Source organism: Rhamphochromis longiceps, linkage group LG15 (assembly GCF_057381845.1).
Source record: "Rhamphochromis longiceps isolate RC_006_pf linkage group LG15, R_longiceps_female_GT1.1, whole genome shotgun sequence".
Classification (NCBI taxonomy): Eukaryota; Metazoa; Chordata; class Actinopteri; order Cichliformes; family Cichlidae; genus Rhamphochromis; species Rhamphochromis longiceps.
The window spans coordinates 14,443,557-14,471,382 of NC_140571.1; the positions used below are offsets into that span (position 1 = coordinate 14,443,557).

General features: G+C 39.9%; 3 protein-coding genes across 4 annotated transcripts; 2 read left to right on the forward strand and 1 right to left on the reverse strand.

The window, feature by feature from the left end:
- The first annotated feature begins 277 nt into the window (after window positions 1–277).
- On the forward strand, window positions 278–9,345 carry rhag (Rh associated glycoprotein). Its single transcript, XM_085381756.1, has 10 exons — window positions 278–537; window positions 5,538–5,721; window positions 5,964–6,114; window positions 6,248–6,395; window positions 6,595–6,767; window positions 6,868–7,005; window positions 7,114–7,235; window positions 7,371–7,444; window positions 7,559–7,632; window positions 8,019–9,345. The coding sequence occupies exons 1-10, from the start codon at window positions 354–356 to the stop codon at window positions 8,091–8,093; spliced, it is 1,323 nt and encodes a 440-aa protein (XP_085237882.1). The 5' UTR covers window positions 278–353; the 3' UTR covers window positions 8,094–9,345.
- A 1,897-nt stretch (window positions 9,346–11,242) lies between these two features.
- Window positions 11,243–15,007, forward strand: LOC146652395 (uncharacterized). Its single transcript, XM_085382302.1, has 7 exons — window positions 11,243–11,395; window positions 11,648–11,727; window positions 12,371–12,525; window positions 12,645–12,703; window positions 12,793–12,882; window positions 13,763–13,852; window positions 13,944–15,007. Exons 1-7 carry the CDS (start codon window positions 11,393–11,395, stop codon window positions 13,992–13,994), a joined length of 528 nt encoding a protein of 175 aa, XP_085238428.1. The 5' UTR covers window positions 11,243–11,392; the 3' UTR covers window positions 13,995–15,007.
- rd3 (retinal degeneration 3, GUCY2D regulator) lies at window positions 15,001–27,787 on the reverse strand. Of its 2 annotated transcripts, XM_085382301.1 has the most exons (5): window positions 27,156–27,787; window positions 22,985–24,101; window positions 21,610–22,011; window positions 19,685–19,993; window positions 15,001–16,016 (listed from the first exon to the last, which is right to left on the reverse strand). In XM_085382301.1, exons 4-5 carry the CDS (start codon window positions 19,978–19,980, stop codon window positions 15,650–15,652), a joined length of 663 nt encoding a protein of 220 aa, XP_085238427.1. In that variant the 5' UTR covers window positions 19,981–19,993; window positions 21,610–22,011; window positions 22,985–24,101; window positions 27,156–27,787; the 3' UTR covers window positions 15,001–15,649. The 2 variants fall into 2 exon arrangements, with proteins under 2 accessions (XP_085238427.1, XP_085238426.1); XM_085382300.1 differs by having other exon boundaries at window positions 21,610–24,101.
- Between the last annotated feature and the right edge of the window lie 39 nt (window positions 27,788–27,826).

Consider the following 27,826-nt stretch of genomic DNA (forward strand, 5'->3'; position numbering starts at 1 on the left):
AAGTACACAGTTAAGTTAAGTAAACAAACATGCAGTAAGTTTGACAGCGCAAAATGAGTGGGAAGGAGCAGTCATTGAGTCTTTTCATGTCCGCTCATTGGCTGGGTGTCGTTACGTTTGTGTTTTGTTTTGCCCCCTCCGGCATCCACAGAGGAAACCCATCCCTCGTGAGCAAAGTGCACGACGGAGGGGGTGCTCACCACCGAGGCCCTGGTCTTCTGCCTTGTCATTGGTCACGGCAAAACCTACATCAGTTTAAAACCAGACACCACTTTCTTCACACAGCACAACCCCCTAAAAAGAGAGCTGAGGAGGGAGAGGCTGCACGAGAGATAAGCAGAGTTGGTCTCAGGATGCCTGCATATGCCACCAACATGAGGACAAAGTTCCCCATCATAGCCTTGATTTTGGAGATTATCACCATCATCCTATTTGCGGTATTTGTCGTCTATGATGATGGGGAACATGGACACCATGACTCACACGACACCCACAATAACACTGACCATAAATTGGAGCCTATGGACCTCTACCCCAGTAAGTCTACCTGGAGCCGCATGTGTGTTGAGACTGCATCTAAAAAAAAATTTAGACTAAAAGCAGAAAATATTAGTGACACTGAAATTTTACAGAAAACAAGATGACAAACATTTTGCTTGTTTCTCATAAAAATAGCAAAGTAAACGAAATTTCCACATTTATTTTTACTTTCTTTTTCTTGAATAAAATAAATTCTATTTTAGGGGTCTAGTTAATCAATCAGTCGCTTGCAAACATAAATTGGAGGTTGTTTGCAGCGCAGGTCAACTAAATGCAATAAAAGGAGTCATGGGGTTGAATTCTCATCTGTCACAAGGTCTAATCAAACACATGCAGCTGAGAAGACAAGTGAATCCTGTTGGGAAAGGTGGAGGTCACATGTGATTTCATTACTGTGTCCAAAAAAGGCTCATAAAGGACAGTCAGGTTGAAGCTGGAGGTTTTGTGCTGCATTCAAATTGATATTTTTCAAGTTATCCTGCAGTAGCTTTAGCATTTTTTGTGAGCTCTGTGGAGCAGGGAAATTATTTTACTGCTATTGTTAAATAATTGTCATCATTACCATTGCATTAATAATATAATCTGGAGTTTATATTGCATTCAGGGGTTAAACAGTGTCTCTTTCAGAAAGACTGAGTTGCAGGCTGACAGGAAGTTGTATGCAGAAGTGAAAGCAGATAGTTATTTTGAGCCGCAGGCTAAGACGAGGCTTTAACAATGTAACAGATAGCTTTAAGAAGGCCTTAAGCAGCTATGACTATTTTATACACAATGCATATCTGTGCTTATTAAAGAGTTGGAGCTCGGTCAATTAATTGGGGGTCGGAAGCTTTGTTCGGCGCGATGTTCGGACAATCTATTGTGCAAGTGACTTGGAGCCATAGAAGGAATCGCAATACATGCTTACAAAACACTTATATCAGGTCATTTTATATTAAGGTTTAAGTAGAGGTTCTTGATTAAAACATTTATTTAGTAGAAGACATACACATAGTCTCAGTGAGCCTCTGGTCTGGTAAAAGGTCAGAAGTGCAACAGGTGAATTGAGAAAGAGCATTTGAGGACGAGACACAGACAGTAGGTGAAGAGGTGACACAAAGAGCATGTGAGGTCGTGACACAAAAGAGGAACCGTTCCTTGTTGTCTCGGCAAGAAAGAGGAACAAGACAAGAACGGAAAGTACCAGCCATGAAAATAGAAGATGATCTTCTGGGTGAAAAGCCATTGTTGGTGTTGATCTGATCTATGTATAAAATGTATCTGTGACGCATGAAGGGGCGTCAGTAAACAAACCCTGATGCTATAAAATATCTGTTCATGCTTTGATTAAGTCGAGGACTACTGGCTGTCTGCGTACAGAGTGTCTTCCCACACGTGAGCGGTTTCTACAGTTTAGCGGCTTCTTTGCAGCTTGTGCACTTATCTGCATTCAGATAGCTGCTGTTTTACTGCGTGAGTGCCTGCTCACGATTGGGTGGGGCGGTTGTGACACCCAAGAGATTAGCTCAGCATTGAAGCTGACCATATCTTCTGCTTCACATGGGATGTTTAAGTCACATACGTTGACTATCAAGAAATAAATTCTGAAGTAAAGATCACATTTAAGGCTAGACTCTGCTGTGAACTCTGCTGTGTCTTTTCTGCACAAAACTTATGTTATCTTTGTAACACTCCATTAATTCCCAGTTAGTCATAAAGGAGTAAAAAATATGCAGTGATTTATCTTCAAAAGTTCAGAAGGGATACTTGTTTTTGGAATAACAGGCCCAGAGCTAAAACTTTTGCAAAATTTAAATTATGCTTGATAATCTAAAACCATTAGCATTTAAACTGGGACTGCACAATGTTAGAAAGCATGAGGCTTGGGGTTGCATGCTGAAAGAGATCCATTATCTCACACATCCCAGACTTCTGCAATTACAAGCTCAAAGGACAACAAATAAGCAGTTAAAACATGCAATTTGCAGAAGTAAAATTGTGGTCTAGTATGAAAAAATACCTCAAAAATGTTGTAATTGTGACTTTTTGTCTTTCATTTCTTCTTAAAGAGTGATTAATATGCTAAATTAAACATTAAAGTAAAGGAAGAGTTTGACTTAATACTTTGTAAAATGAAATAATTATTCATCTTTTTTTTGCATGGCTTGAAAAAAAAAGGCTGCACAGTTGCACCTGAGGTGTCTCTCGCTTGTCTTGATTCAGCCAGTTCTTCAGAGGATTCGCGTTACCTAACATCTAGGCGTGGTGCCAGTCACTGTGGCTGCTTTCCAGTTTTATCTCATCCCCGTCCCCCATCTACTGTTCTACAAAGAGAGCAATTCTGACTCACCCAGCTGAGAAACAGAGAGGGGTAAAAGTGCAAGTTCAGGGGCAAAAAGATTTTCTTCAAAACAGCTTCATGGAGATAAGCTTAGTCAGATGTCTACACATCAGCTTGCAGGTGCAGATGTCTTCAAAATGCTGATTGTTACTGCTAATTAAGACTGAAATGGAAAGATGTGACTCTCTTGTGGTGTTTGGTTTTGATGTTGAACTGTCAGAACTTGGAGCGTTTTTATTATAATAGAGCACACAGTAATCAGATGTTGAGCTATCAGGGCTTTTAAGCACATATACAGATTCCTGACTAAAGCAGATGTGAGTGGGTTTGTATGTTTCCCAAATACCCAAGGATGTGTTAGAAATTTGCTGACATTCTATATGCAGAAACAGTTTATGGAAATAGATGTGGATGAATTTAATCTCCCCCATTATCGCCATTTGAAAGCTGCTGCTTACAAAATAATGTACTCTGATGTAAATGGCGCATGGGAGCCTGACGCTTTAAACAGCTTTAACGCACCTACGTCTGAGTTTGGGCTTTTTAGTCTAGGGGATAAAATCAAAATGTTGAGATTGAGTTCACATTCAACCTCTATTTTTACTTTTCAAAATGCTAAATCATGATAAATAATACTTCAAACTTTTAACATAAATGTCTATCTACAAAATATGAAGCAGATGATACTTTTATAGTATAATACAAGGCCACAGCTAGGAAAGGCTGATCTTGCCTTAGCACAAAGACTGGAAACAACTAATCTGACTCTTTTACAAGTCAACAAAAATCTCCAAAGTTTAATGTTTAACACATTTTATGTAAGTGTAAAAACAACATGTTGTCAGACTGTTTCTTGGCAGCGTATAGTAACATCCTCCAGTCTTTGCCATTTGTCTGATAAACTACTGACAACTTTGTGGTAATAACACTTCAGCCATTAAACAGATGAGATGTAAAATAAAGAATTTTAGAGGCTTAAACTGGCAGATCTTTTTTGCTTTTCTTTAGAGAGTTCAAAGTTGGTCTTCTCCATTTTCAGTCTTTGTGCTAAGCTAAGCGAAAAGGCTGCTTTATATATTACACATGAACACAGCAGAACCACAGACTGTATATAAAAGATGGGCACACTCACATTGTTTCTGCTCTCATTATGTTGAAGCTGTAATTTTAGCATTTTGGCTAAATGCTAATAGAGACAACAACTAGAGAAAACTGTCTGTAGCTCTTTTTCTAGAGACAGACTAGACTATAGTTGGATGCAAAAATAGAGTCCTAAACTATCAGCTAAACTTCATAACCTTGGTTAGCAAGTTGCATTCATAATGTATACAGAAGCATAGTGCAGACATAGTAGACAGGTAGCTGCTAACTGGTGTTGAGAGACGAATGTGCAATACCACATAACAGGCTTTTCAAAGCTACCAACACCAAAAACATGGTCAAGAGGTCTAGTCCAGTGATGCTAATTAGCCTAGTGAAGCTTAGCAGACAGCCATTCACTGTCCAGCTGTTTATATCAGCACATCAGGCAGTTAGAATAGCCACACCCCTAAATAAACTCACCCACTCTCTTCTATCCATACACCAAAACCTTATTTGTACCATGCTGTAAGCATGTTTACTTTCACTGTGAAGTTCAACATTTTAAAACTAGCTTTCAGATTCTGCCACCAGTGGCCAGCAGAGGAACTGCAGGTGTTTTTTGCACTTGTTTTAAGTCATTTAAGTACTCATAACTAACTAAGAACAAACAAACTGAGAAACAGCTGTAAAAGTATTCTTTAAGGCTGCAACACAGTGTGTCCTGTCTAGACAATAACAGACACAATGTGTGCTCATTATGAACTAAGGAAATTAGTCTATTGTTTCCCAGCCTACACATACATACAGCTTGATATATTTTCCACATGTAAAGCTCATCATAGCACGCTTAAAACCTTAAGGGAAAAAGAAGTCTCCCTTCCTGCCATGATGATGACTCAAATCCCCCTAAAATGTATTTGGCCTTAATCCAGACTCATCTATCCTCACTTATCAAAAAATTATATATATATATATATGTGTGTGTGTGTGTGTGTGTGTGTGTGTGTGTGTGTGTGTGTGTGTGTGTGTGTGTGTGTGTGTGTGTGTAATCAAACAGGGGATATAAGATGAGCAAACTCCAAACCTTGCTGCCTTTTTCAGTCTAACGGCTGACAAAAAGAGATAAGAGTGCACAAAGCATCCCCTCCCTTTGAGACATCTTAAGTTTAGACTTATTAACATCATATGCACTTAATAGAAAAGCACAAGCCCATAACCCCAACAGGGACAGTGGGGGTATTTTCTCAGCATGCCATTCATAGTGTGATTGAATTGCTTTTCCACCTGACGACCTGTCAGGTGGAAAAGCAATTCAATCACACTATGAATGGCATGTGACCTACAGCTGACAATGAGGCCACTGTGGACAGAAATGAATCCTGAGAAGTCCAGCTACTTCTCAATAAGTCATTTAAACCACAAAGTTAAAAAAAAAAAAAAAAACATACCACTGTGAGCAGCAGGGTCGCAGCAAATACTTTACTTTGAACTGAATAAGTGTTTCATTCAATTCAATTATAAGACCACATTCAACTGAGGTTAAAGTGGGACTAGCTAACACAGCATTAACTGACCTCCCTTCTCATGTCCCCAGTGTTTCAGGACGTCCACGTGATGATCTTCATCGGCTTCGGGTTCCTGATGACATTTCTCAAGAGATACGGGTTCAGCAGCGTGGGCATCAACTTGCTCCTGGCTGCCTTCGGCCTGCAGTGGGGCCTCCTCATGCAGGGCATCTGGCACCTGGAAGGGGGCAAGATTAAAGTCAGCATTTTGAAGTATGGCTTTCTTCGCTGCACATATCGCTTTTCAAAAACAACTGCTATAAGAAAAATGCACATGGCTGGCTGTAGGTTTGGGGTTGCTGTCATGATGCAAGTCCCTAAGACTTGCACAGCCTTCTACATCATTACCAAGTACATGCTAAATAAAGCCAATTCCTGCACATGACAAGCTCTAATAGATCACAGATGATGTCTGTTGATGTTTTTTCTAATAACTTTTGTTCTCACTCCTGCAGAATAATCAATGCAGATTTCAGCACAGCTACGGTCCTGATTTCATTTGGCGCCGTTCTGGGTAAAACCAGCCCTGTGCAGCTCCTCATCATGACCATACTGGAGATCACCATCTTTTCCGTCAATGAGCATCTGGTGGTTGCTATCATGAAAGTGAGTTCATAGTAGCAAGTGCATGTGTGTCCATGAACTGAGCAAAAAAACATAAATCCCCACATAACAACCATGAATATTCACTGTTTTATCAAACACTACTGTGGGTCTATCATGCTTTTCTCTTCAACAGGCTAATGATGTTGGAGCATCTATGATCATCCATGCTTACGGAGCCTACTTTGGCTTGGCAGTGGCTCGAGTACTTTACAGACCAGGTTTAAGAAATGGACATGAGAACGATGGATCTGTTTATCACTCTGATATGTTTGCTATGATCGGTAAGAGAGCACAGAAAATAATTCTGTGATCATATATTAAAATGTGTTTACAGAGATAGTTTTCCCTTCTTTCCCGTGACTTTCCCTCCCTGGTGCATCACTGGCCTCCAATGGAAGTCAGACTTATGCCATCTAGTGGACACAGACAGCTGTGCAGCATGGACCTTGACATTTCCGTTTTTAACATCCTCTTCTACAGGAACCATCTTCTTGTGGATGTTCTGGCCCAGCTTTAACTCAGCCATCGCTGAACCACCGTTGAGCTACACTCAGCTCACTGCAGTGATCAACACCTACCTCTCCCTGGCCGCCTGCGTGCTCTCTGCCTATGCCATCTCCAGCCTGGTGGAGCACAAAGGAAAACTGGACATGGTCCAGCAACTTTACTCTAATAGTTATGACAGTGACAGTTCACAGAGTTAAAAGCAGAAATTCAGTCATACACTTGTCTTTATGTCTTTCTACTGCACAGGTGCACATTCAGAACGCCACCTTGGCTGGTGGTGTTGCAGTGGGAACATGTGCTGACATGAGCATCGGGCCATTTGGAGCCATGCTGATTGGGCTCGTAGCTGGCATTATCTCCACCCTGGGATTCAAATACCTAAATGTGAGTCAAAGGAAAGACAACTGGTACAACCTGGTACAGGCTGAATCTGAATTAGCAATGTGTACTTTTGTTGGTGACTAAAAATCCCCTGTCATTCCTTCTCTGCAGCCTATACTGGCATCCAACCTGGGTATCCAGGATACCTGCGGTGTCCACAATCTGCATGGCTTGCCTGGCATCCTGGGTGGGCTGGCTGGAATTGTGGCTGCAGCTTTGGGGAAAAAAGACGGGTAATAGTCACCTCACGCACTAAAAATCTCACCACAGTATTATAATAACCCATATATACGCACACATAAAAGCAATATGGCTTTGACACGATTTACTTCATTTAAAAGTCACTTCTTCTCATCCTGTCTCCTTAGTGCTAGCGCTACCATGCAAGCTGCTGCCTTGGGTTCATCCCTCGGGTTCGCTTTGGTTGGGGGTACTATTACAGGTGGGAAGAGGAGATTAATAAAACTATAAATGTTACACCCAACGGCCAAATTGCTCAATGGAAAGACATTGAGGTTTAGAAAAGGGTGATCAAACATTCATTTTCTTCTTTAAGGTCTAATAATGAAGTTGCCTTTCTGGGGACAACCTCCAGACCAGAACTGCTTCGATGACTCTATTTACTGGGAGGTAAGAAATCCCATTCCTCATAAATATTATCTTCAGGTCTCTGACTGTCTGGTGCGAGTGGCAGAAGGCAGATTTGTTTATTCAAGTTATTAACTCAGATAGACTTGGTTCATATATCAGTATAAGTAGAGAAAAAGTGAGCACATCCAGGCACAAAAACTACACATACCTGACAAACACCGTGTTTTAATAATTAAAGTATTAAATTAGAGCCAAATAATAACCAGTCAATCAGTATATCATTAGATACAGATTTTAATTCACAGAAACACATTGTGCATATCATGCATGTCCATAAATGCATTGTGCATTTGTTTGAACTGTATTTTGCTTGCCTGGTGACCATTTATGCCACAGACAAATAATTTGCATTGCTCGTTTTCCAGGTTCCTAATGAGGAGGAAGAGAACGAGGAGAGCCTGGCTCACGGAGATCAATCAAAGCACAAAGCAGATGTTTAAACAATTGCCCACGATTTTGCCTTAGCTATAAATGAAGACGTTTTTTAAAAAGTCACAGTTCAGCTCCACCACAAGACCAAATATCAGTTTGTTGATGCAGGATTTGCTTAAACGTGGTGCTTATTCCATTTCTGAACAGCGAACCACGCACAGAGTTATTTTCATCATAGTAAAGTTTGAATTTGTATCGGAAAGAGCACTTAAACATTTCCGCATAAAAGCTAAAAAAAAATATATATATATATATATATATATATATATATATATATATATATATATATATATATATATATATATATATATATATATATATATATATATGCATGATAAAAAATTTAAATTTGGTTAAAACTTCAGGGATTTTTTTTTTTTTTACACTTTGATTTATATTCACGAACCGCTCCACATCTTCACTGCTGACACGCTTGTATAAGCTCTTTTTTTTTTTTTTCATTTTATATGATAAAAAAACATAAAAGCATGTTTACTATATGATTACAGTGTGTATTTTTCTTATACATTATATTTTTCTGTAGAAGCTCGAGCAGAAAAACTGCGCTTTGACCTCACTGGAGCCCAGTCCTCATGTGAGAGGTTAAGTCAGGCATTGTAAAAACCAGCAGTGTGGCTCTGAAGTGTGCAGGGACAGCCGTATGATATTACTGCAACTAATAAACCTTCCTAGCATTTTCTATCTTTCTGAGCGCAGCTGTAGAAAAGTTGATTGGCTGTCACTGGGTGAGCTGGGGTTTGTTTTTCACTCTGTTTTCTGTTCAGAGCAAATGTATTCCTACATGTACATACAGTTTAGATCTTAGACATGGACATGGTCAGTTTTATCAAAGCTTTAAACATAGCAACTGGTACTGAATATTTTTCAGATATTATTCAAACAGTATAAAAGGAAGCTACCTACTGATATCCAGTGCCACGATGGCAACAAACAAACTGTCATACCATAGATAGTATCATAATATCCACCATTTTTCTTTCCTCTATTGCTGTGAAATTTGTGCACTGTGCACTCCCTCAATCTAGATTTTGAACAGCATGACGGCAAAGCACTGCAGGACAGGTTAAAACACGGGACTGAGCGCTAGATAAAACTGACTTAATGATTTTCTTGTTTTTTCTCAAATGATCTATGATGCTCACACTAAAATGCATCATGATTTTGTATTTTTATACAGCTAACATGAGCTCTTATTTGTATGGTATACTATTACTGTCATAATAAACATGTTTTTGTACAGTTTTTGTGGTTATTTTAAAGCATGTTTCAATTATTTCAAGTTCTCAGTTTAACTAAAGAAATGTTATGGGAGGATTTTTTTGTTTTGTTTTGTTTTTTGTCTTGGATTTTTGCCCTCCTCTGTATAAGCAATGAGAGACAGAGCATAATTTTAATTCTACACAATATGACCGAGTTAAATGATTACCAGAATGACATCAGTGCATAATCTGACTCTTCGATGGGTGCATGGCTCAATTATAACTGCAATTTCTCCGTTTCTTATTGATTTCTTTGATGGATCGCCATGAAATTTTGTTCAGACATCCATCACTCATCACTGGACCTGCAATACACACAATATACATGAGCTCTGCAGAGCCCACTACATGAGCTGAATTATTCGTATTAGAGACAACTAAACAAACAAACATCTGAAAATAAATGCATGGAAATTTTTATTAGGGGTCACCAAAGAAGATCATCTTCTTCAATCTCACCTTATCCATAGTACCTTCCTCTGTCACACAAAACCCTCTACGTGTGTTTTTGTTAGCGCCACCACCTCCAAACCAACTATCATAGCAGGTCTCACTTTTTATGAAACTTCCCCTTCACTCCTGCCACTATCCTTCTTTTGCAAATCACTACTAATACTCATCTCCACCTACTCCACAATGTCTGCGTGCTCTTCTTGCTTGGGATGGTTGACCCCAGGTATTTAAATTCATCCACCTTCGCTCTTACTCCTCCTTTCTTCTTCACCTTCCCATTCACGCACGCATTCTATCTCACTTCTTCTGACTTTCATTGCTCTTCTCTACAGAGCATAAGTCCACCTCTCCAGGCTTTCTTCCAACTACTTTGTACTCTCACTATAGATCACAGTGTCGTCTCCTGCCTGACCTCATCTGTCACCCTGTCTATCACCACTGCAAACAAAAAGGGATTCAGAGCCGATTTTTGATGCAATCACACCTCCACCTTGAACCCATATGTTACTCCTACTGCACATCTCACCACTGCGTTGCTGTCCTCATGCAGTGTGGGATGAACACAGCGTTTGTGTGGGACAAAGAGAGACACGTTCACAATGCTGGGATGTTGTGAAATATATAATATAGAATGCAACTTTTTTAACATTCTTACTAAGGAAATATAATAATAATAATAATAATAATAATAATAATAATAATAATAATAATAATAATAATATGATAAAAGAAGGTCAAGTTTATTCTCATTTATCACTTGTGATAGTTGCTGTATTCGAATATAGCTGCTTTTCTCACTGGTAACAGTCTTGGTAGTTTGGCATACCTGTTTTAAACAAATTATGACTCAGACATATTATGTCAATTCACATTATATTTTCTCCTGTGCAAAATTGAAATACATGTCTAGCAGGAGAAAAAATGACCAAAGATTTTCAATGATATTCATCAAAATCTGCAAAGCTGTAGCTTGCAACCTTCTTTAGTGCACATAGCATTTTCTTGATTTTATTTTATTCATCTAATTAGAATAAAAAGCCTTCTTTTCACATACACTGCGTAAAAAGGCGAATTTTAGATGTATCTCCCACAGGACCTGTTAAAATGTGGAACACTCTCTCAAGATATGGGAGAGGAGGACAAGGAATAAAAATATACTTGTCTGCCATTCCTGTTTTCTAATGAAGCATCACAGTTCCTCTCTTGTTAACCTATCATAAGCTTTCTCTAGACCACTTATTGATTAAATTATATTCAAAACTCCTTCTCTTTATTTAAATATAATAGTATAGTAGTATGTTTTCATCGAGCAAACACAAGCAGTACGAATACTCTGCAATGAATAATATCTCTGTCGCCACTGGGGGGCGCTGTGATAGCTTTCGGTTCTTCTCGCGCCTTTGTTTTGAAAGTAGCTTGTACCGGTGCATCATGGGATACAAAATGTTTCCTAAGGTAGCTAACTAGTGCTAATTTACCGGAGATAACTGGTTATAAACTCACAGTTTACGCCTTCTTAAATTTTTTGTAGATAGAAAATATTAATATAATTTTAACTGCACCCAACTGTCGCTATGGTGAGTACAAAAGCTCAGGTTTAATAGCTTATAGCGGGGTTTTTTTTTAGCTGTAGCTCTGTAAACGTAGCACTGTGCAACGTTTTTGTATATCCATATCTCCGTATTTTTCCATTTATTTGGGGTTTTGTTATTCGTAGCTTTGCCAGCTTATCCAGGAGCTTTAAAGGGTGACCTGTTTCTTGTCACACACAAAACCCGCACATATACACACACGCAACACAAGCAATAATGATTTCTCTGCGTTTGCAGTCGGCAGAAGCGGACTGTAGAGTGTCCACCTCCTCCAGCTCCAGGAAGGATGAAAGGAAAAGATCCAGAAGCACAGGCAAGTTTCCCCCCAGTGCTTACCGGTTGCGCTTTCATTTTATTTATTTTTATTAGAGTTAACAGCCGAAGACACATGTGACGTTACGGCTGGACATAGATAAATAAATGAATAGATACTTAATTGATCTCAAGGGAAATTATAGCAGCCGACAGTGTAAAACAGTGTCTCATGTTGGTGACTGGGGATCAAAGAGTGGACTGATTGTTGCTGAGAAGAAGGAAAACTGACTGTTAAATTAGTGTTTACCTATTATGTTTACTAGTAGAATAGTAGATGCAACATATCTCTCCAAATCTATTAAAAATTTGACTGAAAGTCTTCATTTTTTGTGAAGATATAGCAGCAAAAATACATAAAAAAGACTGAGTTCACATTAGCAGAAAAACAATAAAACAGGACACATTTCCTTTATGTTTCACTGCACCTAGAGCTATATAAATGCTTAAAAATAGTAAAAACCAGAGTACAAACTATGTTTGTGTATGTCATATTCAAAATTACACCTTAGTAACCAATTATACTACCTTCCAGACACTGTCAGTCAAGGGAAATGATGAATGGCTGCATTTGTAATTTTGTAAATATGGCTTACGTTAGTTTATTGTGTAATTACATTTTTGTTTTGCCCCTTTTTTTTCAGGAAGAGAAAAAAGGAGGCGGAAACGCAGCCGTAGCAGATCTTCCTCATCATCCTCTTCCAGCTCATCATCATCGTCTTCGTCTGCATCGTCATCTTCATCGTCATCTTCGGGTTCTTCACGGTCATCCAGCCGAAGTCGCAGCAGCTCTAGCAGTAGTGGTAAGTGTGCACTAAATGTCTGAAATGTATCTAAAGAGTCTTTTTTTTCCTGAAGTTTCTCATCACAGTGCTGATATCTGTTTGGATTCAGTTTAGTGTGTTATTTCTGTTCCTGTTAGACTCTCGCAGTAAATCCAGAAAACAGTCCAAGAAAAGGAGAAAGGAGAAACATAAAAAAGTAATTTACTGTTCATTTGTTAGCTTATATTGCCAAAGAATTTTTAAGCCCCAAGAAAACTGAATTATGCTTTTTTCTTTTCTCTCCAGAAAGGGAAGAAAGAGAAACGGTCTAAACGTAAGAAAGAAAAGAAGTCAAAAGGAGAGGAGGACAGCTCAGGACCTGTGCAGATCTCCAAGGTAGGAAAACATTCAGCAAAAACCTTTACATGTTTCTGTTAGACGAGTGTGTTATATTGGTGCATTATATCATGTAAATATATTCATGCATTTGCAAACATTTCTTTCACAGGAAGAATAGAGTGATTCATTTTTAAGATTACGGACTAGCACTTTAATCATTAGGTGTTCTCACAATGGCCAAAGATGAATTATAGAATAAGTCTATTCATCTTTATTCTTAGAATAAAACATGCAACAATTTCTACTCATCCTCCTCATCTTTGAGGTGGGAATAACAAAGCACACAAGCACCTGTCCAAATGAAGCTCGCCTCACCATAAAGTCCCCTCCAAAATCCTATAGACCATAAAGGACTTCTAATATCAAAGCCATCCATAATAGGTGGTAATATTCTTCATTTTACAACTTTGTTTTTAAAGAGTTCTGACTCCAGCCTGGCTAATATGACAGGCATTTTAAAGTCAGAACACCCAAACGTTTTATTCTTTAATTGTTTTGATCCATATTTCTTCATACTGTTAATGCGGGTGTGCATCTTCGCGTTTTCCGACATTTTTATTCCATCCTTAACTTGGCTTTTATTTTGAAAATTGACCTCATTCTTTATTCTTTTCCTGTACCTGACTTCCTGCCATCCTCATACGCCATGTGCAGCTTCCATGCATAATAAACCCAGTGCTGTGTTAAGCATCACAGAACAAAGAGCTGTTTCTGGGGCATGCTGTGGTGCATTTCTTCAAATTGCAAGTGTTGTCTTGAGTACAGTCTGTGTTTGCATTGATATTGGAATGTGATAGTGCCTGTCTGGCATTTTCCTGGGATTAGTTAGAAGTTGAACTGATAAGATTCTTTAAAATTAAATGTGTTTTTCTTTCAGTATTTGAAGGACAGGAAAAAGGGCAAATACAGCATGATTTCAGGGAAGAAGATAAAGATGAAAGTAAAGAAATCAAAGAAAGACAAACAGGTAAGCAATCAGATGTGCCTTTTTGTAGTTTATAGATTGTTTGTTTGGTTTTTTTTTTCACTTGTCTTATGTGTGCTTTGTTTTCTTACAGCGAGACAAAAATCGAGCAGAGCTTCTGGAGTTCTTGAACTCTACCCTGTAATCCCGCTGTGAACACCGGTCCTGTTTGTCAGGCCCAGACACCTCAGCAGATCTCAGGAAAAAATAAAAGCAGAGTTTTCTGAGAAGGAAAAGATGACTGTAAATTGAGTTGCCACAGAGAGGCAGCAGCAACGTTGCCGGAGTGCAGGAGGAGATATTTCTGTGGGCAAAACAAGAAGCAGTCACACCGCAGGCTCATGATGTACGCGGTGTTATTATTAAGCAGTTGGGTAAGGTCATCTGTGGTCCACCAGATGGAAATAAAGTTGCTCACCTGCCTCTGACTTCTCAGATTTGCTCGCAGTTTGTCATCTCTTTCAAAAAAAGAACTCCCTAATTAGGTCGCAACATACCATTTCACAAAATACAGAATTCATTCAGTAATTGGTTCAGAAAAGATATGGGCTTAGATCTATATGTGTCTTCCATGTGTGAAGCTGGCTCCAACATTACCCACAGTGTATCTCAGCCACCGGCAGCCTGGTCGGAGTCTCACGTAGCAACAAAAAGAGGACTGATCAAGTCACACCCTCTGATTTTCTTTTTTAATAAACCTGATTTAAAGATTTGAAAACAGACTTTGCTGTTCTTCTTTCAGCTCTTAGTTACTTTCCCCATTCATAGCAGTCTTTCTACATTTAGAAAGGTTTCGTACGTTCATTTTCTGCTTGTAGCTGATGAGAATTGCGGTTGCAAAAGTGCAAGTCTGATTGTGTGTTGAAATAAGTTTTTAACATGTATATTATGTTAAAAATGCGAATCGACTCTGTATTGTTGAATTATTATAGTAAGTCTTATTCATAACCATTTATTCTCTCATGAACAATGTTTCAAAATCAGTTATTTTTATTGTATTGACATATAAAAACACAGACACTGTCAGTTCCTCTTGTATGGAGATAATGTCAAGATGTTTATGGATGATGGATGAAACCTTTTATGTATTGCTGAATAATGGTGGGTGACAAATGGAGCAGAAACAGCAATTAAAGTGCGTCAAAGCTTTTACTTTGATCTGACAGCCTTTGATGATTAATTCCTCTTCCCCCAACCCCTCCCCTCCAACATCCTCTTGCAAATAAAGAGCACAGGAAGAGAGCTTTCAGTTCACCGACCTTGGATGATGAATTATGTTCCTGGGTCCTTCTGTGCAGTTCAGGAGGGAACGTGTGACTCACCTTCTCATTGGATTAAGTCATTTGTTTTAAGACTGTTTTCCTTCTATACAAAAACTGTATGAACAAAATTTATAGCCCAGCCCTGCCTGTGTAGTCTGACCTAGCACCAAGTTTCTCCTCCCAATAAACAGCAGTTTAAATTAGATTAATTTCCCTATTAGGCTACATTAAAAAGCCCTCAGTGCTTAGATGCCAAATCTCTGCAAAATGAAAGAGGCATCACTTCAAGTAGTGATAATCTCATGAAAATTCTTTCAAGTACGGAAAAATATTTAAAATATGATAAACTAGAAAAAAGACACTTCAGATAAGAGAGTAAAGCAGGGTCAAATGCTGATTGGTACTGTACTGTAAAACCAGGCGGACAGATGGACTCATCCTCTCTCCTGGTGCAAAAGTGGACACTGCTACAAAGCATTAGTCCTACTGAAACGTCATTATCATCATCATCACCATCTCTGTCCCGTGAACTCCCGCATCAAACAATCTTACTGCTGCCGGTTCCTTTGTATCTAAAGTCAGGCATGCTCCACACTCTCTGCATCTTCTCGTCCTTGTCCATCCCTCTCTCCACGTCCTCTGACACGGTTTTGAGGTCGCTTAGACCCGCCCCTTCAGCTGCAGCAGTGGTCAGGCCCACTGTGCTTCCAAACGGGTTGATCTTGATCCGCGATCTAAAGTTCATGAGGGAAACGCTCATGGCACGTTTGTTGTTCCACTGGCGAGCAAGTCGCTCCGCCTCCTGCTCCTCCTTCAGGTGATCCAGAGCCTCCATGAGGACAGAGCGAAACAGACCAGAAACTTCATGCACTTCGGGCTCATTGGCCTGCATGGCCTCCCTGAACCTGTGCAAAGAAATGAAACAGTGATTGTGTGGTTGTCAGTGCGATGGTTTTGTAATTGGCTTTTTTCTTTTGGTTGTTTTGTGCACCCTTTCTACAAAAAGACGCCATTAAAAATGTTTTTCATTTAAAAAATATGAACATTATTAGCAATTAGCTTCTAACTAACTCATACAACAAGTTTGAATCATTTAGAGTCACATTTCCCACCTCTATATACTTGTTAGGTTCAGATGCTTGTAAACAAAAACATCAAATCAGCTAATCGCACGGAAGCAGCTCAGTGCATTTAGGAATGGAGACTTCATAGAGACGACCTGCTGAAGCTCAAACTGAACATCAAAAGGGGCAAAAGAAAGGAGATTTGCTACAAGACAGACTGGTCTAAGTATTTCAGAAACTGCTAATCTGCTGGGATTTTCCCGCACAACTATCTAACAAGCAGATTTATTAGATGAAATCTGAGCATTGTGAGATAACAAATGGTGGAACCTAGGTTCTTTGTCTTGTGTCCTTAATGAGTCCAGTGGAGTGACAGCAGATGCCTTTTAATACAAACGTGCTCACATTATAACACCTGCTTGCTCTTCTAGCTGTGAATCACTTGAGATCCTCAAAGCAGGACTGTCTATATATATGCTTTGCTTTTTTTTTCTTTTCTTTTTTAAGTAAAGTGCACGTGTGAAAGCGACTATGGTCAAATGATCTGATAAAAGGATGCTGGTCAGAACTAACGCTGGAACTGCAGTCAGTTAATGAGCATCATCATTTTCTAGCAAATTCTGTGTTTCTTTTGTCGGTACGTTCGATAAATGAAATCTTTCACACGTCCCATGACATGTAATGCTCAGAGCCATCTTAACCTGCCTGTAACAGATGAGGATCCACGTGATGGCAAATGTTCCTCCTCTGCCAACAAGTGCCTGAGGCCCTAACAAACCTTTAAATAGAAAACCTGGGAACCAGTTGCTCAGTAAGTACTTCAAACTGACTCATAATTGGCCTTTTGATCAACTCATGCTAGCTCAGATTTAGCATCTCTGATGTTGCTTTTATGATTCCAAAAATAGAATTTTAGAAATACAGTAAAATATTCCTATTAAGGATACAATTTAGTTTGGCAAGAAATTTTAAAAGAAACGGAAATCCATCCTTAGGGCTTCATATGTCATGATCCTGGGCTGACTTCTCAACCCTAGTAATCTCACTCAATTATAATAAATACTAGTTAAATGTATTATCTAAGGTAAGATGTTCAAAAACGTGTTATTAATGTGTTTGGCTGGCACAAAACTTTTCTTTTCGGTTGTAAAACAGATTAAAAATTAACCAACTTTACCAATAGAGTCAATCAGTTTCATTTTATGTATGAAATTGAGTAAGTTTAATATAAATTTAAAGATGACACTTTTAACAATTCCACAGAAATCAGACTCACCAGACAGAATATCTAACCTAAAACTGCTTGTTTAAAAAAAAAAAAAACAACACTTATTTTGGGGCGGGGGGATCTCCCAGTTGCCCTGTGGCAGCTGGAACAGGCCCCAGTCTCCCTTCTAACTTGAACTGGACAAAAATGGATGAATAAATGCAATTTTACTTTGTTAAATACACTTTATAGTAAGACAGCTGAGTACTTTGCCAACATGAGGCAAACTGAGATTGTAAAAACATGGTAATCTTGGTCCCTGCTGTGTTGGTGACTTCCACTTACCATTTAGCACCTCACCTCTTACTCACATTAACGCTGTTAAACTCTAACAAGGCACCTGGAGCCTCTGCAGCTTTCTACGAACAGACGCTAAGATGAGTTCAGGAAGTCTCTGTCGGAGATTAAATGGCTTTGAATGCACCAGAGCATTAAAGTCACGCGTCAAATAATAATAATGGATACTTTATTGATCCCCATGGGGAAATTACTTGTTTTTCTCTGCATTTGACCCATTCACTCAGTGAAGCAGTGGGCAGCCCACTAAGCAGGCGCCCGGGGAGCAGTGTGTAGGGACGGTACCTTGCTCAGGGGTACCTCAGGGTAGCCGTTAAGTGGATTCGAACCGCCGACCTTCCGATCATGGGGCGACCACTTTACCTACTGAGCTATCCCTGCCCATGACGGAGAAGCTGGCCATCTTATCAGTTTGCCTCACAAAACCTTCCCCTGGTCTGTGCCAAAGAAGACGCTTAAGTGTGTCTCGTAAAAGTGTTAACACAAACAGAATTAGGGAGGGGTTATAGTTGGTTACAGACACAGACCAGTAGCCATTCCTGTTATAAGTTTTTGAAGACCACCAGAGTGCCTCGTGCCTAGTTGATGCAATGTAGTCTCAAACTGTCACAAAAGATTTTGTTGTCTTAAAAGGAATCAACACAGTCAGCGACAATACTCAGGTCAGTGTGGATTTTAAATGATACTCAGTTGGTACTAAAGGGTCTAAACTGTGCCAAAAAATAAGCCTCATGCATTACACCACCAGGAGTTTAAACACTGATACAAGGAAAGATGAAACTATGCTTTCTGACCCTACTATCTGAATAATGTACCAGAAATCAGGACAGGAGTGGCACTCAATGTGGTCTTCTGCTGCTGTAGCCCACCTGCTTCAAGGTTTAGCGTGATGAATAACAAGGTGTATTCAGCATGGTTGCATAACCATCAGCTTGAAGTCCAATCATTCTCCTCTGAACTGCCGTTCACTGGATATTTTGTCTATCCAGTTTAAATATCTCCACTCTGATGCTCAATTTGAACTTCAGCAGGTTGTCTTGAACATGTCTACCTTTCTAAATGCATGAAGTGTCCAGTGGGTGTGTCTATAAATACCTGAGCGGGAAAAATTAAAAAAAAGGCCAGATCCAACTTAGCCTCTAGTACTTAGGAAGCATGCTAACACAGCAGTCCCCAACCCCCCGGGCCATGTGAGTCGTTTGGTACCGGCAGAGAGTTGAGGCTCGGGTGTGAAATTTATGTTTTTTAGGGTTTTATCGGTTTTTATCGTTGCTGTTCCCCCACTGTCTGTTATGAATAAATCTTCTTTTTTTGGTACCGGTTCTGGTTTTATTTTGTTATTTATCCGCAGCACCTTACAGGCCAGTCCGTGAAAATATTGTCGGACATAAACTGGTCCGTGGTGCAAAAAAGGTTGAAGACCGCTGTGCTAACACACAAAACCAAAATAGCAGTAAACTTTGTACCACATTGGCTTGTTAGCATTGCCATGTTGGTTATGGGTATTGTTACAAAAAATAAATACAATTATATATTTAAATACATTCTTACAACATTGGTGATCTTATCTTTCAACTCGAAGCACAAATCTTTTTCTAATAAATAAAGCTAAGGTTAGCATGCTTGCTAGCTAAATAGCTTTATTTATTCATTGCACTGTGTGAATGTATGTGATTGTGCTGTCATTATTATCCAGTGTTAAATAATGTGTCAATAAATTTAATCTCTGAGTTCTTTTTTTCTTCTTCTTCTTCTTAGAGAATAGAAGCTAACTTGTAGCTATCCTCATTCATTTCATAAGTAGTCATGAGATAGTAGCTCTGAAGTCAAACTGTCTTCACATTTAACAAAATTAAAGTAGATTTTTGGCGACAAGGAAACAATATGGTATGCTGCTAAACTGCTATAGTGATTTTCATCTCACGCCTACTCACTATCACCTTACTTGAGTATGACCAGCCCACAACAGGATGGGGGCACCTTGGCACAGAGGTCCTCCAGGCCAAGCCTCTCGCCTGTACTGATGTTGTAGGTGGACCGGGGCGTGCTGGCTAGCCAGCTGTAGTCGACCCCAGTCTTTGTGCGTCGGTACTCGTTCTCCCTCTCTCGCTGCTGCTTCTCAGACTCCTTCAGCTGCCAGCTGAACTCGAGCATCAGGGTGTCGGTGACCACGTCGGCCGGGTCCCGGCGGGGAGTCCGGTAATACGGCTCGTTCCAGCTGAACCAGGAGGCCATGGCCATCCTTCACTGTTCACTGATGAGGGGAAATGACAACCAGACTTCAAGTTTATTTCTGAAAGGCTGTGTCTGTGAGAACAGAGCATTCATTCAAACAGGCAACAAAGTCAAAATCAGCCTAATCCCAGATTAGCTGAACTGAGCCCACATCAGCTGACGACTCAGCTGACGCTCTTTTATGCATCCAATTGGCAATACAGGTTGCGCTATTTAATCTGCATTAACCTGCCAGTTCCTGGACATCTGCAAGCCACTTTGCAACCCACCTCTGTTGCCTGCTCTGCTCTGTGAACATTTTCGCTTCTGCTGTCCCAGAGCCACACTGCCAAACTTGAATTATAGCAGATGGAAATAACATTCTTATTCTCAATCGAGTGATAAATAAATAAATAAATAATGTGTTTAGAAAGAGACACGCTTGAAATGTTTAATTAGAATCTGTGGATGTTTGAAAATGGTACCAATAAAACATAACAGACAGCACAGAGTTGACCTGCAACGAGTTTTAATGAACATTCATTTTGTAAAACAAAGCATCCTCTGAAGTGTGTTCGATATCTGCATATTTTTCAAAAAGACAACATCCACCATGCTGCGTCGGCTCTTTGTTCTGCAGGTGTCATATCCGCTCCAAAGGATCTCTATTCAAGCCCATCAATAGTGGGCCTTTTGTTAGCTTGTATTAAAAAGCACAGCTGTGCAGGCCACTGATTCATGTGTCGTGAGTCATTATTCAGGATTTTAAAGCATTGATTTTACATGATGGGACTTTGGCACCTTTTTTTTCTAAATGAAAAACACTGTTTCCGATTCACAGCTTTAAAGCTTACAAATCTAAGTCCCATTTTTAGTGGTTTTTCTAGTATAGCTGTTGTTTTCAGCATGACCAGCCCCTTTAATGCTTGACCACAGTGTTTTTATGGTAGGTTAATCTATTTACATGCTGGAGGTATCTTCTGGGCCACATCAGTTGTACATGCGCCTCCAGGTGCTGTGGCTACAATAAAACATGCGCTGAGAAAAGGTTTCACAACAGAGCGATGGAGTGAGATTACAGCCATACCTCGACCCCAAGTGTCCAGCACTTTAACCCCTAAAAATGGAGCAAGTAAAATAGTCACTGCATCAGTATGTTTTACATCAGGAAGGATAAAGGCTGCATTTTTCAATCTATCAAGTAATCTGAACACAAAACAATCTGATAGCATCTTCTTTTTAATCAGAAGTCCAAAATATTAAACTTGCTAGGAAGTAAAGTCAGAAAAAATAAAAATAAAAATAGGTGAGTCTTTTAAAGAGAAATGACATAAACTAAAACCACAAAATAACCAAGCATTGAAAGACCTGTAATCTCAGGTTGTTTTTGTAATATTTGTTAATAAATGACCTAAAAGATCACTGGATTTCCAGCCATTGTCAATTAATTTCTCTGTCAATAGCAACCATTTAAACTGACCACTCCTTTCAGCCCTGAATTGGAGACTGGTCTGCTGCTCTCTTTCAGGACTCCAAATCTGAGTGATTTCTTATTTATAAGTGGCGTGAATACCAGAAAAAAAATACATGCTTTCTTGAAGTCAGTTTTTTCAGCCTTTATTTTGAACCAGCTTGTTGCTTCAAAGAATGCCTTACCTCTTCCTTGTTTCTGAAGTTTTCTTTGGTCTCCACAAGATATAAAATCACCGTAGAGCCGGACAGTAAAAGTCCTCAGAAAGCAGAAGAGCTGGGTGGATGTCGAAGAGACTGGCTGAATGAAACGCAGAGAGAAGAGAGAGGAGAAATGGTTTTTCTCTCGCCTCCTCTTCCATCCTCTCTCAGCATTATCGCCACCTCTCGCTCTCCCCTCCTCCTCCCAGGAGCCTCTCTGGCCTGCCTTTACTTGTTGCAGGAGGTTGGGGGCACCATCTCCAATGGGAGCCGTTGGATCATGGCCCCTGATGAAGTGCTTATGTAGCTCTTTACGATCCGCCGTTGCCATAGAGACACTTGTAAGCCTATTTGTCCACAATAAGCTCCATCAGCTGAAAAGGGAGCCTGAGAGCGATGAAGAGGCAGATAAACAGGACAGAGTGGGTTGAGCAGCGAGAAGGAAAGAGGAAGACAAATCAAAGAATGTTGTTCGGAGGACAGTGTTAGTGGCGTGGGAGCTCGGCGGTGCACGGTCAACACATGCGGGAGGTCATCCTGTGTAAATGAACAAATTAACTTCCCACAGATAATGGGAGTCACTGGGTTACAGTGGATGGTCCTGAATTTTTGGAGGGGAGGAAATGTGCTAATTACAGGAGGAAATGTTTGTCAGTGTGTGTGATGCACAGGATAGAGTCCAGACTTAATGTGCAGTTGTTGTGTAGGAGGAAATCAAGGTTTGTTGGCTTATTCTGTGTGTAGGTGTGAGTAGCAGCAGCAGCAACAGCAACAGCAGCTAACCTCTGACAGTTTCCTTCTGTGCATTCTCACTCCAACCTTAAAATCCTCATCACCCTTCCATTACAGCACAACACCATCCTCCTCTTTAGCGATACACCGCTAAATAAAATGCTGGATGAACCGCGACCTCTGTTTAGTCACTGCAGAAGAATCCATTACTGAGAATGCTCACTAAGTAAAACAAGAGAAACATTTATATTCACTGCTGCATCTTCTAATGATAACATGGTGACACCAATATAAAAAGAAATAAAATAAAAGCTCTAAATGTGTCACAATATTTATGGTTCATAAAAATATTGCAGCAAACAATTCAAGCAGGTCTGAAAAGTACTCTTTTTTCACAGTGACATGACAGTAAGTTGGCGTAAACAATACTCACTGTGAATACATGCATTACTACATCTATTATTTCTTGCTATTACAACAGAAACAGGGGATTGAATTTAGAAAGTGTTGTGTCCTAAGTGCCTGGCTAAATGTAAAAAAAAAATTGTAATCATGTTGAGGAACTATTGAGGAAGTCAAAAATCAAAAAATCCAAAGATTATGTAGTTAACATTTCCCATTTACTTACCTGTCATTGTATACACTTTATCTATCTCATATCCAGAATCATCAGTTAGCCCAGCATGGATGTCTTTGAACTATGGGAGGACACGAGAGCATCTGGAGGAAACATGCAGGCACAAGGATAACGTACAGGCTGCACACAGAAAGGGCCCTCGAGTTGGTAGTGCTAACCACTATACAGCTGCTGTAGTGATGCCAGCCATGAAAACTCAAAATGTATTCATAAGAATCCTGTGGGCAACACTTGGCAATGGTGGGGAGGAAGAACTCCCTTTGAACAGGCTTCAGGCAGAACACAGATTATAGAGAGACTGTTAACAATAAATCACAGCTTAAGCTAATATCGTATCAAGGGATAGCATTTCCCATCATGCCATGAGGCTTAAAGATAAAGATGAGATGGTTTAGCAAGCTGCACCCAAAGACCATATGGGTGCATTACACAGTCCCAGGGGCCTGCTAATGAGCAAGATCCAAATAAAATCCTAGAATTTTACACACAGTCAGTCAGTATAATTATATGGCAAACAATATGGCATAGAAAACGGTATTATTTGTAAGATAAAGGCATTATAAATACTCCAAAAGGAATCAAAAGCACAACCCAGTTACTCCAGTTAGCAGAAGTGAAGCAAAGCAGAGAGCTAGTAGCTACAGCCACTTGTATCGGCATCCACCAGTCATCCAATAATAAGACTTAGTACAATTTCACCAGGAGATTTCAGAAACTGTTTTTGTTTTTTGTAGAAAACTGAGCATTTTAACATGAGCTGAGCTCAGAAAGAAGGCTCAAAACTCACGAAACTGTTCTTTCTTATATGCATGCCACAATGTGCCCCAAAAGTATGTAACAATCTATATAATGACACAGTGTTAAATTAAGAAAGTAAATCTGTCATGTGAATAAGTATGCAGTCACTGCGTTAAGAGTATGAATATAAAACACAAAGAGCTTTTTCAGTCGCCCAGGCAGCTGAAGACATTTATCCTCCGTGCAGATAGAGTGAAAGTGTGTAGGGGGAGGGTGCATTGTCTGGATTGGAACTCAGCCACAGTCTCCTCAGCCCTGCCTGATCGGGTGTGGTGCATCTCTAACCAGGTCAGCTCCACTCACCTGTTTCCTGGAAGAGAGATAAAGACAGTGCGAACAAGGAGAACAAGAGTTCACATAATTCAAGTCTGTCTGCAGTCAGCACACACATCATATGAAAGAAGTATGACATGCTGCAGCACTTCCTTGTGTTTCTGTAGCGTTTTTACGAAGGCGCTGTAAAATGAAGAGGAAGTATTTTTCTGTAAATAAGTTACAAAGTGATTTTTTTAAACAGGACAGATTATTACACCAAGCAAAACTATGGTTAAAGTGCATAGACTCTACACTTTTAGAAAGTATACGGCTCCTTTACTGGAATGATGAACAATAATTGTCGGTAACACTTTATAATACAGCCTGTCACTTAATTCTCCTGTAATTAAATTGAATATCAGGGTATTATATTTGAAATTACAATGCAATTATATTTATCTGCAAATACTTAAAGGTAGGTGCACTAGAAATAGGGGTAATAGATCAGATTATTACAGGAAACAAAAACTATTAATCCATCCATCCATTCGCTTCCACTTATCCTTTTCAGGGTCGCAGGGGGCGCTGGAGCCTATCCCAGCTGTCATAGGGCGAAAGGCGGGGTACACCCTGGACAGGTCGCCAGTTTGTCGCAGGGTTAACACATAGACACAGACAGCCATTCGCACTCACATTCACAACTATGAGCAATTAAGAGTTTCCAATTACCTAAAAGTGTTTTTAATGTAGCTCTTAAGTCAAGTGGGCACTCTGACCATTTTCTTTTTGTACATGGTCTAATCTGTTTAATAATAGTAAACTACAACCTAAAGATCCTGTGTCACCTACAGCTCATGATTAAGTGATATTGATCAGTCAAAGTCTCTATACTGCCTAATTTCCCTTGAGTTTTTATTAAAACATGAATCTAAGGTGGGTTTTCAATCAAAAGCTGCACATGCACTGAGTTTTCGGGCACTTCTTTACAAATAGAAGATGTAATATAACACAGGATGAAGGCACTGAATACTTCCAAACATCCAACACAATTGTGTCATGGTTTCAGTCTGTCTGGCTGGATTGAGGCCTCCACTATCCAAAGGTAGTCTCTCTGCCACAGTTTGAAGGTGACAGATGGGCAGGTAAGCTCTCGCTGTAATCCAACTAGATGACAGTTTTAATCCTCTAAAGTGATTCCCTCCATCCGCCCCATGTTAAACTCAGAGTGAGCGGCGGCAGGGCTCGGACAGTGCGTCACCGGCACGGAGTTCATTTGGACGGTTTGGCAGATTTGATGTGTGATCTGACGCATCTCACTTCTGGGTAGCAAACTGGTTAGACTCACACTGTCTGCATTTGCACCTAGTCGCAAACAATTACCAGGCGGGTGAAAATTGCTTCAGTGGGACAGCGTGGTGTTTTTCTGGGAAAATAGGCTCTTGAATGGGTTTCCGTGACTGCCCGAGCATGTTTTGCACTAAATGATCAGAAAGATTCCATCAAAACCAGTCAGGATGTGCATTTAAAAAGAAACCATTCCACATTTTGCACAATTCATTCATCATGCTTATTTTAGCATGAAGACTGGTACTGTGCTGGTAGCTATGAGGTCCTAATGAGAGCTTTGCAGGCTTATTTTAATGTGTTGTTTTATCTAAACTGTGAAGCACTTTGTAACTGAGTGTTTTTTTAAAGTGCTACACAAATTATATTGTTGTTGTTTTAAATATATGCCCTAAATATGTGGGCTACTCTTGTTTACTGTGCTGCTACTGGTCACAATAATATAAGGAAGCTCTTTGGTAAAGTGAAACAGTGAAAAAACAGTGAAAAACATCAAATGCAGAGGGTTGTTTGTTAGTCTTTATTTTAGCTGTCATAGGGCCAGAAGTAGGTTATACCCTTGACAGGTTGCCAGTCCATTTCAGGGCCAAGAAACACAACCATTCACACTCATAGTCTGTTTGGAATCAACAGCTAACTTAACCGACATGCTTTTGAACTGTGGGAGGAAGTCCAGTTTGAACCCGCACAGACATGGGGAAAATATGTAAACTTCACTCAGATTCAAATCCGGGGCCTAACGATGCTAACCCCTTCATCCATCCTAAAAAACAGACAAACCAAAAAGCCTTTTCTTGGTGTTTCCCGTTTTTACACAGATCATTTTTCAGGCCTAAACTGTTCCTTGTAAATTTCCTGTTCATGATCTGTTATGTTATTATTTCAACAGGTGGCAATTCACTGCAAACAGCTCGGCATCAAGCATCAAAAATCTTTTTGCCATTCTAGTAAATTTGCTTTGATTACTAAGAGTGAACAAGGTGGTTTCATTCTACAGCTGACCGTGATAAATAAACCTCTTAAGCTCCGTGAGGTGAACAGGACACGGCAAATGTAGACAGTGAGTCAGAGTGACTCAAGCAGGGGATTGATTGCAGGAAGCCTGGAAAACAATACTGAGAAGGACATCATGCTCCAGTGAGGCAGCTGGTCGCACTCTGGTCATTTTCATGTATATACTGGGATTTGCATAAATCCACTCAAGTTCTCACTCAGTTTTATCCATGTTAAAATCTGCATTTAAATACTTTGTAATGCTTTGAACTTCCTTTGTGCTAAAGTGGCCTGCATCTAAAGTGATTTTATACTGAAGCATTTTAGCAGTCTACTTATAATCACAATGAAACCAGATGATTAAGTTCCTCTTAGAGCCTCATGCTTTTGCAATACCCAAACCCACCACAAGGGGGAAGAAGCTGACCACGTTAGCTGCCGAGAGGCTTCATATACACCCCGCATAAGCTCGTTTATTTCTTTATCTTTGCAAGAACGTCGGGTTTGCTTGTAAAATAGTCACCACAGGTTTTGGGTGGAGAAAAACGGGAGCAGATGGAGCAAGCTGTTTTGTTTTGAGAACTCATGCTTGACATTCTTGAGATGAAAAGCCTGAAAAGTTGGACCAAACAAACAACAGGCAGCCTCACCTGCTGAACAAACATTATTCCACATGCATGAAAGCATTCCTGAACTATCAACACAAATGAAAGGGGCGAGGAGGACTTGTTATCTGTTAACGGAGGGACGTGTGCAGAAATGTCACACTAACCTTCAGAGCTCGTTGCGCATTAAAGTGAAGTGTCATGGTCAGACACGGTGCTGTCAGCCTCTTTTCCACACGCGTCGGGCTTTGTGCGCTCCACACTGAAGTAAACTGAGTAAGAGTCACATGATGAGCCGAGCACAAAACACTGGCACTGACGTCAGAGGTCCGTTCCTCTGACACTGACTTTTTGTCTTTTTTTTCAGATATTTTCTCTGTTCCGTGATAAATATCCAGCTTGTGATTTCCCAAAACGGTTTGATCTCGCCACAGTCTTGTATTATCTCCCAAGTGACAATCTAAACTCTGGTCTCATAATCTGACCTTGAGCCCTGACTTTTATTTACTGGTGTGAAAATGCCCCCAAACTCTAACTTCAGCAAAGGTTTAGTGGATAACCTTTAGTTGTTGCTTAAGTCTACAGAGGGTCTTAAGCTTTGTGAAGCGCGAGTCTTCACAATCTATTGTGTTAAAGACTAGAGCATAGAAAGATAACTGCAATACATGCTTACAATACACATATAATCTAGAAATATGCCAGGCCTGAGGCCTTAACTCATTTAGCTTCTAACTGCATTTTAGTCTACTTGGTAACAGATGACCGGAGTCAATAACCAGCCCTCAGACACCTTGAAGGCTTGAAGTTATTACCTTGTTTGGAAGGTGTTATAGAAATG

What these genes read in the sequence shown, in the direction of transcription:
- rhag (XM_085381756.1), top strand. Translation starts at nt 354, where the DNA reads ATGCCTGCATATGCCACCAACATGAGGACAAAGTTCCCCATCATAGCC. An exon ending in ATTAAAGTCAGCATTTTGAA is followed by an intron (nt 5,722 to 5,963) that starts GTATGGCTTTCT and finishes TCACTCCTGCAG; the next exon opens with AATAATCAATGCAGATTTCA. An exon ending in TGATATGTTTGCTATGATCG is followed by an intron (nt 6,396 to 6,594) that starts GTAAGAGAGCAC and finishes CCTCTTCTACAG; the next exon opens with GAACCATCTTCTTGTGGATG.
- LOC146652395 (XM_085382302.1), top strand. An exon ending in CAGCAGCTCTAGCAGTAGTG is followed by an intron (nt 12,526 to 12,644) that starts GTAAGTGTGCAC and finishes TGTTCCTGTTAG; the next exon opens with ACTCTCGCAGTAAATCCAGA. An exon ending in GACCTGTGCAGATCTCCAAG is followed by an intron (nt 12,883 to 13,762) that starts GTAGGAAAACAT and finishes TTTTTCTTTCAG; the next exon opens with TATTTGAAGGACAGGAAAAA.
- rd3 (XM_085382301.1), bottom strand. Translation starts at nt 19,980, where the DNA reads ATGGCCATGGCCTCCTGGTTCAGCTGGAACGAGCCGTATTACCGGACT. An exon ending in TGTGGGCTGGTCATACTCAA is followed by an intron (nt 16,017 to 19,684) that starts GTAAGGTGATAG and finishes TTCTTTGCACAG; the next exon opens with GTTCAGGGAGGCCATGCAGG.